Source organism: Malus domestica, chromosome 11 (assembly GCF_042453785.1).
Source record: "Malus domestica chromosome 11, GDT2T_hap1".
NCBI lineage: Eukaryota > Viridiplantae > Streptophyta > Magnoliopsida > Rosales > Rosaceae > Malus > Malus domestica.
In genome coordinates, this window is record NC_091671.1 from 36,534,128 (window position 1) to 36,550,151 (window position 16,024).

Genomic DNA, 16,024 nt, shown 5'->3' on the forward strand with positions numbered 1-16,024 from the left:
TGGGAGAAATATAATATTGACATTAACTGGAAAAATAAAATCAAGAAACCAATTATTCTTCAATAACTTCAAAACATATTTGTCTCATAATCTCCTTTTAAAAAAAATATGGACCAATTGAATTTGAGAAAAATAATTTGAAAACCTTCATTTCTTCAGCTTTTCATCACTGTAAATTATTAAGTAGCTTGCTTGTTGAGGAATGTTCCATGTTCTCATCCTTACTAGGAAGAGAAACCGAGGAATCAACCCACGGACCCTCCATTGATGCGCCTCGTACATGACTATCTTGTGAGAATATGGAAACGTTTGTTTGACTGTCTTGTGATAGCCTCTCAAAGGCCTTAAACCTTGCATCTTGTTCCACTGGACCGCGCTTCATTGGTGCTTGAACTGGAGTTTTGCCTTCAAGCATGCTTACTACAGAAGACATGGTTGGTCTGAGAGTGGGAGATGGATTTGTGCATAAGAGCGCCAGGTTCAGCATTGTCATCGCCTCCGTTTTAGAGTAGTTTGAACCAAGATCTGGATCCACGAGTTCTAGCATGTTTCCTTGCTCTTGTAGAACATAGGCCTTCACAAACATTTAGCACCTCTTAGAACATATAAATTTTGTTTATTTTAAGGACATTTTGAATGTTCATAACATGAAGAGCGGACCCGGAAGATCTTCTAAGGATTACGGAGTAGAATGGATAAAACTTACCCCATCAAGAAGATACACGAACTCCTCCTTTGGCTTGTAACCCGTGTTGCTCTTTCCACTAACAATTTCTAAGGCAACGATACCAAAACTGTAAACATCTGCCTTGTCAGTTAAGTAACCTCTCATTGCGTATTCAGGAGCCATATAACCTCTGCAGAAATAGCATATAACTCCAGATCATTGAGTGTGGTGCCATAAATCAACAGCGAACAAAGGCTAAGAGAAGCGTATATAAATTAGGGTATCAATATCTTTGGATGCATAAACCATGCTGTCTTCCTGACCTTTTGTTAACACTGAATGTTGTAAAGCAGTCATACTAATGCATTATAGTGAAGTTCAAATATGTGAAAGATAACACTAACATTGTTCCAGCTATTCGTGTGCTGATATGCGTGTTTTCTTCTTCATCCAGCTTAGCTAAACCGAAGTCAGATATCTTGGCATTTAGATCCTTATCAAGCAGCACATTGGTTGCCTTTATATCCCTATGCACAATTTTCAATACTGATTCTTCGTGAAGGTAAACTAATCCACGTGCTATCCCCAAGCATATCTTCTTTCTTGTTTTCCAGTCCAAATGTAGACGTTGTTCCTCACGACCTACAAATTTACAGAGAAATCAGATACAAATACCAAATTTGACATTCTGCTCAAGATGTTGCAAGTGTTTACCAAAAAGCGCGCGCGCAAGACTATTGTTTTCCATGTATTCATATATAAGCAACAACTGGTTTCCTTCAATACAGCAACCGAAAAGCCTCACGAGATTTGGGTGCTGCAAAGCTGATATCATGCCTATCTCGTTAACAAATTCACGGTTGCCTTGCTTTGATTTGGCCGAGAGCTGCTTAACAGCAATGATAGAACCATCTGACAGTACACCCTACGAATTGAGGAAGGTTATTTCAAATTCACATCTATAGAAAACATATTTCTCTATCAGTCCAACAAGCTCTCTCTCTGGCAGAAGACGGGTTTTGGAGGGAACTATTTCTTGCGCTAATAATCATTAAATTTCACATTCGTGCTATTACTGCCAACACCAAATGTGAAAAATAATATTGTTGAAGTAATCATTACCTTGTAAACAGGCCCAAAACCTCCTTCACCAATCTTGTTTGTAGGATCAAAGTTACCAGTGGCTGCTTTAATTTGTCGTAGAGTAAAATAACCAGTTTTTTGTTCCAACCCACGACGCAGTTCTGCCACAAGGAAGAATTTTAGAAAATAACATACAATGAGGCATATGAAAAACTTTATATGCAGAGATTATCCTTACCTTCATCTTCATCTTTACCCCCTAAGTAACCAGCCTTTCGGAGGATTACCAAAACCAATACAACAGACACAAATGATGCTACTACAATACCGGCAATAGCACCAGCAGATAGCCCCCCAGTATCAACCTTAAAATCTGAGAAGTAAAAGTTCTGATGAAGTTAAGAGGCATGCGAGTAGGGGAAAAAAAAAAAAGAAATCCTACAACACGGGTGAAACTTACTTGGTGTCACAGTAATTGCAGATATAAGAGGCCCATAGACACCTCTGTTGGGAATGGCAGTAGTTCCTTTCCCTGCCCAGTATAAGTGAATCTCTAGAGTGCTGCCGTGGACAATAACATTATCCAATTCTTTGACGACAACCTTACCAACACCTCCTGCTTCCTCCATAATATTGAAATCCTTCCAAACCAAATTCCCCTGCGCAAGAATCAAACTACAACATTACTTGCTAGCTTCCACCGAATTTACTCAATAGCCAAACCAAATCTTGTAAAACCAGCATATAGACGAAAATTCAACAATAATAAAAATCCACTCGTACTCACTTGAATTGAGATGTCAAATATGCGCTTCCCAAGGCTGCTGAATGTCTGGTCATCAGTATACATTATTTCGGAAAAGTGGAGCTGAACTTTGTAACTACCCTTTAACATGCAAAGGCCATAGTACTTGAGTGAGAGAGGAGAAAGGCGAGCCGTTTGATAAAAGTCTGGACCATCCACATTAAGAGAAAATGTGTTTGTTGCGATGTAATCTGCTTTATCCTTGTTCATGTATACCCCTGTACTACTATAACCCCATTTTTCAGATGTTGAAATGAAGTGTGATTGTCCCACAGTGCTCAAGTCCTCTTCGTATTCATTACCCTCGAACTCCATCTTCCTCCCTCCGCAATTGATAAATATGGAATGGTCTATAGGTGTGACAAGAATCGTTTTAGAAATTTATAAATGACATAAGTTGTTGCATGGTCATGGAAGAAGAAAATTAAATGAACCTAAACTCACGTTTCGGTTTTGACGAGCAAGGGAGATCCTTCTTTAAGCACCATCTATGCATTGAAAGAATTAAGGCTTAGTCATACATACATCTTGCAAAGGTTGATGACAAGAGAAGTAAAAGTTTTAGAAAACTTACAAGTTTTCTGAAGACGAATAACTAGAAACTAGATTCCTGTTTAATAATCAAGGGAATTAGCTAGTAAACAATATCCAACGAAGAAAGAGCATGTAATAAGTACATAACGACTTGGGAGAATAACATAGAAAGAATACAGTACTTGGGTTTGGATATTAACAGACTTACACAGTCAACTGTTGGCAACTAACAGAAGGCGATCCTGTAAAATTGTTGTAAGACAAGTCCCTGCAACAGATTTTACATGGGATTGATTACAACTCTAGATTCATAGAGAAGCATAATTGAAATCGAAGTTGGCTAGCATTTTGCACATAAAGAAATAAACACAGATAAACAGAACTTCATAGACTAGTAAAAGATTATAGACTGACAAGCTATATTTGCTGTTCAATATCCAGGTTGGTACTTCTCCGGTGAGTGAGTTGTTGGTCAAAAACCTGCAAGCTCAAATTCTTAAGATCAGTGGACATAACTAACTCAAGGAATAGATAAAACACGAAGCATTTGCTCGAATAAACGAACGCTTCTTTTATTTGATTGACTTACATATAATCTAGAGTGTCAACACGCTGAATCGTTTGTGGAATTTCACCAGTCAAGTTGTTAAAGCTCAGGTCTCTACAAGTTAGACAGAGGAAAAAGCCATCATACTAGCTTACATCAGTGTGGTGACGATAAATTTATGCATCTATAAGTATATTGATTCTAAAAGCACTCACAATGTTTTTAATTTTCTCAGCTCGCCAAAATAATTTGGGATTGTACCACTAATTGAACAGTTTCTCAGAGTCCTGAGTCATAGATGCAAACATAAATTAGCATAATTGCATTACTAATTACACGGAAGTAGAATTTTGATAGGGCTGTGTTATACTCACACTAGCTCGATATCCTTCATATCTTCCAAATTAGGAAACGGTGAACTTCCGTTTAAATCAGATATTCTCCTGATACAAAGGACACATCAGAAATATTTATTTTTTTATTGTTGCAGATTTCGAATTAGCAACCAATCTTTAGATCAATACCCTAAACATGTAATTACAAGATAGAGGAGCGGTGATCTCACAATTCAGTTAAGTTTTTCAACGAAGATATGATCGAAGGTATAGGGCCTTCCAAGGATGTGCCTTGCATATCACTGCAGTAGATTTAATATAATTCTTCAGCGGAAACAGTATAAACATTAACCAACATTCAAAAACTTGATTTAAAGAAGTGAATGATGGGAGATGAATATAATGAGGAGCAGCACGCACAGTCTTTCAAGTTTGGTCCAGTTTCCAATAAAATTCGGTATCTTCCCTGATAATTGGCTCCCATCTATCCTACTGCAGGCAGTAAAAGAAGATGAGAAATTGTCTGTTCAAGAATACTACACATCTAAACAATCAAGTCGTGCCACATCACTTACAAATCAGTTAAGTTCTTTAGGTTTCCATATGAATCTGGTATAGTCCCTGTAAAATTGTTGGCAGAAAGAAGGCTGTGGAAAATGAAAGAGACGGTTATGCATTTATTTCGAAGCTGATAGATTTCTCCGGTATTTACATACATAACAAGGAGCTGACGCTAATCATATGTACATGAAGAGCATAGTCTGATAGAAAATTTCTGATTAATCAACAAAAGTTTTCTGCATTGTTTGGATAATTAATTAATGAAAGATTTCAATGACGAATAGAAATGAGAATTTTGTCTTACAGTCTTTTTAAGTTGGTCAGCTTTCCGATGTTTTGGGGAAGACGCCCTTCAAACTGATTATCTTCCAACACCCTGGAAAATGCAATTTGGCAGTCAAGGTTATGCACATTCCTTCTCTTTTTGTCAATAAGCAAAGAACATTGCAATACTTACAACTCTGTAAGCATAGTAAAGCCATCAATGGGAATTGAACCACTGAGTCGATTTCCCAAAAGATTCCTGCAGCATACCAACAGTTAAATTACATGTTAGGCCTACACATGCTCAAGGTAGCCACACGACCATTACTTAAGGTCTCGGTGATACGAAGGCATCACTTACAGAGCGCGAAAAGGAGCACGGGAGAGGGTTGCAGGGATTGATCCATTGATGTAATTGCGAGTGAGATCACTGTTTAATACGGATAAACAATAGAAATTCATCTCCATAGTCCATACTCCAGCTAACGTGCATAAACAAATTCAATAAGCTGAGAGACAAAAAACGTAAAATGTGTATCACTTACATTGCTTCCAGATGTGTAAGATTTCCGAGTTCCTCAGGTATAACTCCAGTTAAATTGAGACCCTTCATCTCACTATAAAACCAACATTTAAGCAAAACTAATAATTAGAAAGGAACAACAGAACTAAGAACAATAGAACTTCAGACCAACAAAGTCATACATGATTGTGACATGGCAAGTGTTGCTTGGAAAGGAACAGTTGCAAGTGACATTGCTCAGAATATCATCAGTGAAGTATTTGTAGAAGCCTGCTCCACCATCTTGGCAAGAACTTTGGCTGATGTTCCAGTGAGTGTTGTGTAACTTTTTGGAAATTGTTTCAAGAATTTTCACTGCAACGTATGCAAATATCGATTAGCGATATTAAGCAAATAGGTTCAGTTAGAGAAACAAAGATTAGAGGTAACTAAAATAACACAATTCTACCACTTCAACAACCAATTAAGCTATTTAGTGCTTTTTATTGCTGCCTATAAAACTACTCATCGCACCCAACTTTTGATGAAATTAGTTTACGTCGTGTTTACGGCTAATCAATACTATTCACCGCACCCATGAATTCACAAGTCACACCCAACCCAAGCACAAACCCACACACTTAACATCATCTTCAGAATCAACATTACCAACCCAAATCACATTACAACACTGAGGTTTTATGGGTAATTTGGGACCCATATCAAAGCATCAAACTGCTCCGGCCAGTAGGTCAAGACAGTATGCCCGCTTATAACCAAATTCAAATATCCCGGCTCATAGTTTAAGTAATTTAAAATATATACGGTCTTGTCATATAAAAACGGCTGTGAGGTTCTTACGATATTAAATAGAGGTTATAAAATTACATTTCCGTGGGATTTATTGACAAATTTGAACAAATATTTCGTAATATATTGACAAGTTCTGGTAGAAGACTTTTCAGCCAAAACCAAAACAATATAGCAGTCTTGGAAGCAACTTGAAGAACATCACGTGGTCAAAATTCAATATGCAGAAAAATAATGGCCAGTATTCATATATATTTAAAAATATCCTCTGTTTGGGTCTGACCATTTAGTCAGAAAACTAGATCATGTGCCCCTGTTCACGCTTCCAAGGCATTTACGTAGTCGTCCAACTCAACTATAACCTAATTCCGGTCGACCTAAAATTAATTGTGAAACTCTATCCAGGAAAATAATATAATTGATAATTTAATATTTTAAATAGTATATCGGCCGACAACCATTTAGTACTACTCTCCAGTAGTATTCCTCTCATAGCTTGTAAGTGAGGTATTACGTTTGATTCTTGCCAAAGAGTAATTTAAACCATATTATTACTAATTCATTGTAAGATTTAGTCCGGTTCTTTATCTGCTTAGTGTAAATATTATTGTTTATTAAAAAAACAGTAAATCGTTTGTCATTTTGTTTTGATGGACACATTACGCAATCATTGGTATTAAGAAATTGCCGCATTATGTAATTATTGGACACTTGTGAGGCAATCAACCTACAACATTTTGCTATATGATAATCAAATATGCTACAAACAAAATAGATAAAGATAATTGAATTAAATTAAATTCAACCATGAAGATAATTATATTAAAATTATTATTTTTTATTTTATGAAAAAGAAAGAAGATTTTGTAGATTTGGAACAGGCCTATGCCCACATCTCCCTCAAGGTTTCAAGACATGTAACATCAGTGCAGACAGATGGACTGCCCATTTTGCAACTTGTACTCATGTGAATTATATAAGGACTATTATGTCCCTTATCATCAGAGACAAATAGCACAGAGCCAACTGGGAAGACCATGCATGTGGCATGAAACAGAATTATTGTCCCCGTAGCATTCTGATTTTATATTATAATGTCATGTTGAAAAAATGTTTATACGTGATATTATTTTATTTGACAAAAACGTCACGATAATAATAAACTCGTTCATAAATCATTCCCCTAAGATGAGGATCCTATGTGTAAAACAAAGAAATGGGAATATTTATACAGAAATACGGTTGAAACTGATCTTCTTAAGCCAAAAACAAAAAATGTTCGTTTTAAAATGAAGAAAAGTTGAGTAGAAAGATTTTAAATCTCTGATGCTAACAGTTGCGGTTCCCCAATTATATTTTGGTTTGCAACTGTTTTATGAAAATTCATGGACCAAAAAGAGAAACGACATTGACAGCGAGCCAGAGAAACTAGAAACATAGAGCAGTTAGCACAACACAGATGCAAAGGAATTCAATCTCCTTGCTTTTCTGCAATTTTCTTAGCAACCAAACAGAGAAGTTGTCACAACTCACAACACAAAACCAACTGCAATGCAATGAACGCTAAACCCAAAAACCTAGAAAATATTTGCAGTTAAAATAAAAAAAAAAAATTAAAGCGAGAATGAAGGATTATAGCACTTACCTTCTTCCAGAGGCAAAAGTTGAGCATTCGATTCGAACTCAGTGAAGCAACTCAAAGCCAGAAACCCCAGCAGAAGAACGAAAACAATCTCGGAACTCGTAAACATGAATCTCATTTTCCCCCAGGACACAATAACTGCTTTTCTTCGATGTTTACAGCAAAACCAAATTCCAATCTTATTGTCTTTACATTCAACAAACGACAACAAAACGGAAATAGAAAGAAACAGAGGGCGTGGTTGGTTTTTGGTGTGGAGGGAAAGAGACAAAGAGGTGAGTGAGTATGTTTTATGAAGAGAGAGAGATAGAGAGAGGGAGATTCTGGTTCATATACAATTTAAGGAGTCAAAAGGAAAGAGATGCGAAAGAGAGACAGAGAGAGGGCCGCCGGCCCGCCCACAAGGAGGGAGAGAAAAATTACAGTGTTTTTGCTTTGTGGTTATGGAAAGCGTCAAATGCATTGGACGTGGCGGTCAATAAAATAACACGCAAAAGTTTTTACAGTTTCTGCGGTATCCCTCCGCCCGCCTTCCTTTAAAGCACCTTGACCAAAATGAAAAAGACCCATGCTATAGAGAGATTAAATTTGTAAATTAAATAACATAGAAGTTGATGATTGGAATATTACTTAAACGTTGAAACGTGCTCATTTCCTATTAGTGACACATCATTTAGTTTGCAAATTTAGTCTCCTTAACATTACTCAACGAAGAACTGAGATAATGCTAGGAAGACTAAATTTGCAAACTAAATGATGTGTCACTAATAGGAATGAGCACGTTTATCAACGCTTAAATAATAAACCAATCATCAACTTTCATATTCTTTAGCTTCTAAAATTTTGTCTACAAATTTAGTTTCTATAACATTACCCAAAGAAATGTGATGTTCCAATACATGTTGTGACTTTTTTTTTTTTTTGAACAAAACGTGTTTGTGACTTTTAGAGACTAATTTTTTAAACTTATTTCTTTTGCTTCAAACTATTGATTTATCATTGATTCGTTCAATTCTATGACTAAAAAGATAGAGTGATGGAAGAAAAAAAAAAGGTGTAAAAATCAATCCGTTCTATGATGTATGGTGTGTAAATTTGTGTTCATTTTGATGAAATTTTTTATGTATTGTCTAAAACTATCATTCTTTTATACAAAAATATTATTTTGCCAAGGAGTGAGATATTTTGGCCTAAATCACACAGTGAGTCGATCATAAGAAATTATTGTAATTAGTTTTAAACTCGTCATTCACAAGATTCGAACCTTAAATTTTTTTTTAATAGAAAAAAAAATTATCCTGACTGGTAACTACATATTTGACAAAGAAAAATATTTGCATCTTTGTCCAGAAAAGAAATAAAAAATTTTGCATCCACCCCATGGGATTTACCACATTGTCCACCCGTAATAACAAAAATTATTTTACCATACAAATTTCATAATCACAATCACTATTTTCTTAATTATTATCTAGGCATCTTTGTCTATTTACCTCCTGAACTTGTATAGAGCTGACAATTCCCCCTAAACTTTAATTTTATCTGATTACCCTTTTGAACTTTTATAATTAGCCAATTCTCCCATTGAATTATAATTTTAGTTGTTACCCCCTTGAACTTTTATAAATAGCCAATTTCCCCCTGGTGTTAGATTTTAAAAAATTTCATCCAATTTTCCATCCACCTATCTTGGTCATGGAAACAACACATGACAACTGTATGAAGGCAAAAAGGATGAAAAATTGGATTGATGAAAAATTGAATGAAAGTTTTTTAAAATCTAACGCTAGGGGAGGATTGGCTATTTATAAAAGTTCAAGGGGTAACCGGCTAAAATTCAAGTTCAAGGGGGAAATTGGCTAATTAAAAAAGTTCAAGGGGGTAATCAGCTAAAATGAAAGTTCTTGAGGGAAATTGACAACTGCATACAAATTCAAGTTCAAAGGCCATTTAGGTATCCATATTAATTGGACAAAATGATAATGTTGCTACTAAGTAACATATTCATGATGAACCGTCCATGTATTTGATACATATAAATGACTAACGATCTCCAATTCAAACAAATTTTTAAATGATGATTGAGAAATTAAACAATTTCAATTATAAATTCGTACGACTAAAAAAGGTTAATCTTGAGGGCTGGATGAGGTGGTGCACCCCATGAGGTGAATGCAAGTATTTGTCTTTTTACAAATACCTTTTCCGTTTTAGGTATCCTTGAATTAAATTTTCATCACTTGTGATTTTAATTTTTTTAATCAAGATTTCAACTTCATTACAATAAAGACATACATACAGGGCTACCTTGACCTTGCTAAAGCAGGGTCCTTTTAACCTTGATAGGCCGAAGGAACATAGGCCCAAGGAAAGTCAAGGCCCAGAGAACCTGGAAAAAGTGAGGTCGAGCGCCTCGAAGGACTCAGGGCCTTCGAGTGTCTAGTATTCGATCACTCCGAGCACTTCCCCTGGAAGCCATTCTTGAGCGCTGAAGGGTGAAGTCATCTCTGACAACTTTTAGGCACGAGGACCTAGGGGCAGCGGAGACATGCCTATTCAGATGTTAACTTTGCGTCAAATAATAGTTACATAGGAGCCAGAAAGCCTACAAAATGGCATAAATGTTGACATATGGGGCTCTCGAGTACGGACTTCCACCAACTACATCGCCGTCGCCGAGCAAGGCGCTCGACCGGCTCATTCCAAGGGAGCAGGATTGTCTCCCTTCTGATCTTTCTCTCATTTCATTCCCAACGGTTGCGATTACGCTACGTTTACATCTTGTTTTGAATTTTTTATATAGAGAATAAGACAAAAAGAATAATGTAAGTAGAGGGGATGGAAATTGATGATAATAAGAAGGGAGAGAATCATACTCCCATTTCAAGATGAGGAGAGATTTTTAAGTGTGACGAGAATACGAGATGGTACACTATGTGTCACTATACAAATGGTAGGATATATGTGTTAAAAAGTTAATAACTTAAAAAAAATAAAAAATTTCATCATTTATATAAAAACACATGGTGTACCACTCGTATTCTCGTCACAATAAAAAAATTTCTCCAAGACGGACACAAGTGGATCTAGGAAGAAGCCACATCGTTGCCACGTGTTGGCCAAAGAAGAGGATGACAACTTGTTAGGTCAAGTCAATGCATTCGTATTAAATGCATGGAAAGTGAGATGTTCAAGAAGAAAAAGGGACTCAGGAGAATGCCTATAATAGTAACTCCACCATGCTCTTTAACCCGATGGACCGACCATTCCACCAACCCAATAGCCAAAGCTAAAAGCTCCAGCCCATGCAAGGCGTGTGGATGAAAGGGGGCCCGAGGGAGAGGCTCGGCAGGAATCGTTGGCCCGAGAACCCGAGGTGGAGATGATGCAAGGCTGACGTCAGGGCGACGTCAACCATGTTATTAAGGCACCTATAGGCCTTGACGCCACCACTTCCGATCTTCTCACCGACGTTGGCGTCCCTCCATCTCCTATTTCTTTGTCTCCGTTTGCTTCTCCATCCTCCTCTATTTTGTCTCAAACAATCGCTATATCTCCAACTGAAATCGATGACACCGACACTGATTCGAAGGCCTACAAGATTCTGACCACCTGTGCGGTGGATCTAGTGGGAGATGGAGAAACAAACAGGAGAGACAAAAAGGAGGACGAGGAGAGAGAATGGAGGACAGAGAGGTAAACAGAGATTGGAATTAAAAATGGCGTCGGCAACGGAATATTGGCCAGAATCAGTGGAGACTACGAGTAGGTGGTTGTGGATGGGTGTGGAATCAATGTGTATTCTTACCAACGACGATCATGATACCTTATCCGAAATTACAAATAAAATTATTTTGTATTATTTTATAATAAAAATATTAATATTTTATTGCCTATTGCCATGGCTATTCAGTGTAGGGGTGGAGATGCAAAAGGCAATTATTGTTCATTAAGGGCATTTACTGTTCACCGGGTGGATTCAATAGTGAATAACCCTAAGGGGCCTTTGCAACGCTGGAGTTGCTCTAAAAGGAGACAAAGAGCCCCTTAAAAAGGAGAGATTTTTCAATGTGACCGTCACACAAGGTGGTACACCACGTGCCCCTGTATAAATGGTGGGTTATGTGTATTAAAAGATTAATAACTTAAAAATTAAAATTTTCCACCACTTGCATAAAAACACGTGTGTATCATCCGTGTTCCCGTCACAACTAAAAATTTCTCCTTAAAAGGGGTTGGACGAATTAAGAGACATATATATTGTTCTATAGCCAAGCGGTACTTGTAATTCAGTTCATGATAAATAAATAAATAAAAATAAGTGGACGTAACCTAATTTTATGGGGTGAACCACTTAATGTCCATTTCCTTAATTGCAAAAGCCAAAATCCACTAAGGGACCAACTCTTATTCAACATTTGTAAGCCTCACTAGTTTTGAGCTTTAACATGCTTATTATGTGAGGAATGATAAACAAAAAATAGATAAAGACAACAAAATTAATATATGAAGGTTTCCGAGCATATAATTGGGATTAATTCAATTATAATAATTAAATATTCAACGCAAAATAAATAATAAACACGATATTTAATCTCAGTAACATATCTTATTGATTGTAATCGATAATGCAACAAATAAAGAAGGGGACGGAATTACTTACATGAATCATAGTTGTGTGTGCATTACTTTGTAGATCATCATTGTGCTTGTATTTTTTTCTCTTCATAATTATTCACAAGAAAGTTCCTTAAGCGTTGAGCTTTTAAGAGTATCTATACTGAAACACCAGTAACGAAAGATGGAGTGAGGGATTGGATTGTGCTAACAGGATCACTCACTTGGACTAAATCTTTGGCACAATAGGAAAAATGCCTAGGGGATTTTTTTTTCTATTCTTGTCTGAGAGGACAAATCTAATCTTTAGGGACATGGCCATTTGGTAGTGTTTTTGAAAAATTAATTTTAGTATTTTAAAAATGATTTGACTCTATGATATTCATTTCCAAAAGACTTTAATGCTAAGAACTGTCACACATGCTATTCTTGTAAGCGGCCAGGTATTACAAGAGAACGAAAACAATCATGGTGAATATTGGTCCCTGGCATCTCCAATTCAAAGGCTACATCATCATTAAGTTAAAATTTTCATATTGTTCTGCATTAGATTGGATAAAAGTTGGCACTGAAAGAAGGAATTTATCTTATTAAAAAAAATAGTTGAAACTAAAAATTCTATTAATATTTATAATTATCTATTAATTCAGTTAAGATAGCCAATAACGGGCTTGAGCCCGAAATGTGTTCATCTATGACTAAACTAGGTCGGCCTAGTCCGCCTACTCTTACGTTGTAACCTTATTTATCAGAAGAAGTGCCTTCAAATTGAATTAATAAAGTTAAATATTGTGTCTTGCACATCACACTACTATTTATATTATACTTATGTGCTCATATTGTACGTAATTTATGCACTTAAGGTTATGGAAAAAAATGAATTTACACATAACAATTACCATGCTGAAAAACTTATTTAACTCTTCTATTAACACCATGAGCATGCTCACAACTGCATGCATGGTAGGTCTTTCGGCTACTTGATGAGTGATTTGGATCTAAGATGAACTCTTGAATAGTAACCACATATTCAAGCATGCTCACGATTGAAGGCATGGTAGGCCTACATTTTGAAATGGCATTACAATAATGGAAAGCCACATATAAATACACAATACAATGTAAAAAAATATATATGAATGTACCAAAGTACAATATACCAATTTTTTATATAAAACGTACCAATTATTTATGTACCAATATTTTATGTACAATGTACCAAATTTTTATGTAAAATGTACTAATTTTTATATGTAAAATGTACAATGTACCAAATTGTTTCTGTAAACTGCACCATATATTTCATGTAAAATGTATCTATATTTCTTTTTGTAAGATGTACCAAATCTTTCAACCATAATGATTTTGCATTCTCTGCAAATTCCAACTTAACCCAGTTTGTGTTGGCCTTATCCAAGTCGTTTTAAATGGCATCACGTACACCCCTCTATAGTGAATGTCTCAAAATCCATGGATGTTAACAACTTATAATCTTTTGTAGCTTCAATTGGCGCACAATCCTTGAAGTGAGGCAATAAATCGTTCTTTGTTAGCTCATCGATCAATTCAGCCTTCATTTTCAATATATAGATGATATTGTCTTCGGCATCCTTGATTGCATTTACTGTGCTTATCTCATTCTTAAGCACATATTCAACAAATTTAAGCTTGCACTACAATATCTTTACCTCATCGAACTTTCAATTGTAATGTTTGCTATATAAATTATCGAACTTTCAATTGTAATGTTTGCTATATAAATTACAGAGAGAACCAATAAGGTACAAAGGTATAAACAAAATATAAACATCAACAATTTTACACTCAAGGTAAAAAATAAACTCACCAATCTCTTCTCGTAAGACACAGGTCATAAAAACTATAAACATTAAAAAAGCTAGGGGTGCGAGGCGAGGTAAGTCTTAAACCATGGTCATTTGGTAGTGTTTTTGAAAATTTGATTTTTAGTATTTTAAAAAGGATTTGTCTCTATGATATTTATTTCCAAAGAACTTTAATACTGGGAACCGTCACAAATGTTATTCTTGTAAACAACTGGTTATTACAAGAGATAAAAATTAACCGTAGTTTGCCACCAATTATCCTTTCTTTCGAAAAAAATAATAATAATAATAATCGTGGTAGTCATTGGTCTATGGCATCTCCAATTCAAAGGCTACAATACATTATTAAGTTACAAATTTTTACAAATTTACATATCGTTTGCATTAGATTGGATAAAGATGGCACTTGCATTGGGAAAGAACAAATTTATCTTGTCAAAAAAAGTATTTGAAAACACTAAAATATATATATTAACAATTATAATTATCTATTAAGTTAAATAAAATAGCTAATGACGAGCTTGAGCCTGAATGTGCTCATCTATGACTAACTTGGATCGGCCCGGGCCACCTATTTTTACGTATTGCTATAATCTTATTTTTCAGAAGAAGTACCTATAAAATTGAATTAATAAGGTTAAATGATATGTTTTGCACAACAAACTACTATTTATCAAGGTATTAAATATCGGTAATATCGGTAGTCCAAAAACACGGAAATATCGATGGAAATATCGGGATAATATCGATATCGATAAAAATTACATGGAAACCACGGAAATTGTAAGAAAAACTTGAAAATTTTTATTGAAACTTTGCAGAATGTTTATTTAGTCAATTATTTATTAGTTTATCACAAAAAATTGGAAGGAAATGCATTGCATGATGGATTTAACATTATCAAGTTGATTATATAGTGAGCTGACAAACATTGTGAGTGTAGAAAATATGTAGTAATTAATGAAAGAAGTCTAAACACACCATAATCATTTATATATAATGAATTAGTACAATATTTTACACTTTAGTACCACATAGAGTTCCTATGAGGTTCAAAATTTTCACTATCTTCATCATCTCTATGTGTAGAGTGAGTGTATTGTGAAGAGTAGTTATCAAATGATAAATCCCCTAAATAGTTTTGCATGTAATTGTTAACATGCCACCCATATGGATCTGAGATTGGTTGAGGTTGTCCATAAGCAAAATCATTTGAAGATTGAGTCTGGGATTGTTTCCATGAGTCGCTCGATTCCATCCCAACAGGAATGTGATATGAAGGGTAGGGAAATGGTTGGTTATGAGTATAACCATAGTTACTACTTCCCACTCCAACAGAGTCCGAAGTTCTAGATAACGAGTCATCTTCTTGACTTGACAAAATCCCCTTGCCTCTTTCTCTACGAGTATAGTCCTTCCCTATGGCACCAATTCCTGGTCCTACCCGCCTACTGCCATGGTCATCATCCTGTGTTGCATGCGTGAAGTTTGCCTCACCAGTGAAGGGGGTCATAAATCCGGGAGGTGGTCCATAATAGTTTCCATATCCACCACCACTACCTCCAGCTCCATTGTATCCTTCATCATTCCCACCTCCGGTGGTATGTGAGTCTCCTGATCTTGTACTAGAGCTATCATTAGTATCAGCACGATGTTGTGGTTGTGTAGGATTGGAAGAAGGTGGAATTCCAGTGTTTCTTGGTCTTGGGCGCAAAAGTTCTTCCAAAGAGTCAGTGCTGCTAGATCCCACCTCCTCCTCTAATACTCTTTCTACATTTATCCATTCATTACGTGCTTCTTCAGCAACTCTGGG

At 35.8% G+C, this 16,024-nt stretch overlaps 1 protein-coding gene across 1 annotated transcript; it reads right to left on the reverse strand.

Annotated features, from left to right (window-relative positions):
• On the reverse strand, nucleotides 1-8,223 carry LOC103448796 (probable LRR receptor-like serine/threonine-protein kinase At1g53430). The gene is made up of 24 exons (XM_008388062.4): nucleotides 7,754-8,223; nucleotides 5,502-5,673; nucleotides 5,342-5,413; nucleotides 5,158-5,226; nucleotides 4,990-5,055; nucleotides 4,837-4,908; nucleotides 4,547-4,618; nucleotides 4,392-4,463; nucleotides 4,202-4,273; nucleotides 4,011-4,079; nucleotides 3,852-3,923; nucleotides 3,679-3,750; nucleotides 3,504-3,569; nucleotides 3,298-3,357; nucleotides 3,130-3,165; nucleotides 3,000-3,043; nucleotides 2,538-2,905; nucleotides 2,211-2,409; nucleotides 1,989-2,123; nucleotides 1,790-1,911; nucleotides 1,382-1,592; nucleotides 1,072-1,309; nucleotides 707-857; nucleotides 1-574 (listed from the first exon to the last, which is right to left on the reverse strand). The coding sequence occupies exons 1-24, from the start codon at nucleotides 7,866-7,868 to the stop codon at nucleotides 167-169; spliced, it is 3,033 nt and encodes a 1,010-aa protein (XP_008386284.2). The 5' UTR covers nucleotides 7,869-8,223; the 3' UTR covers nucleotides 1-166.
• Nucleotides 8,224-16,024: the final 7,801 nt, after the last annotated feature.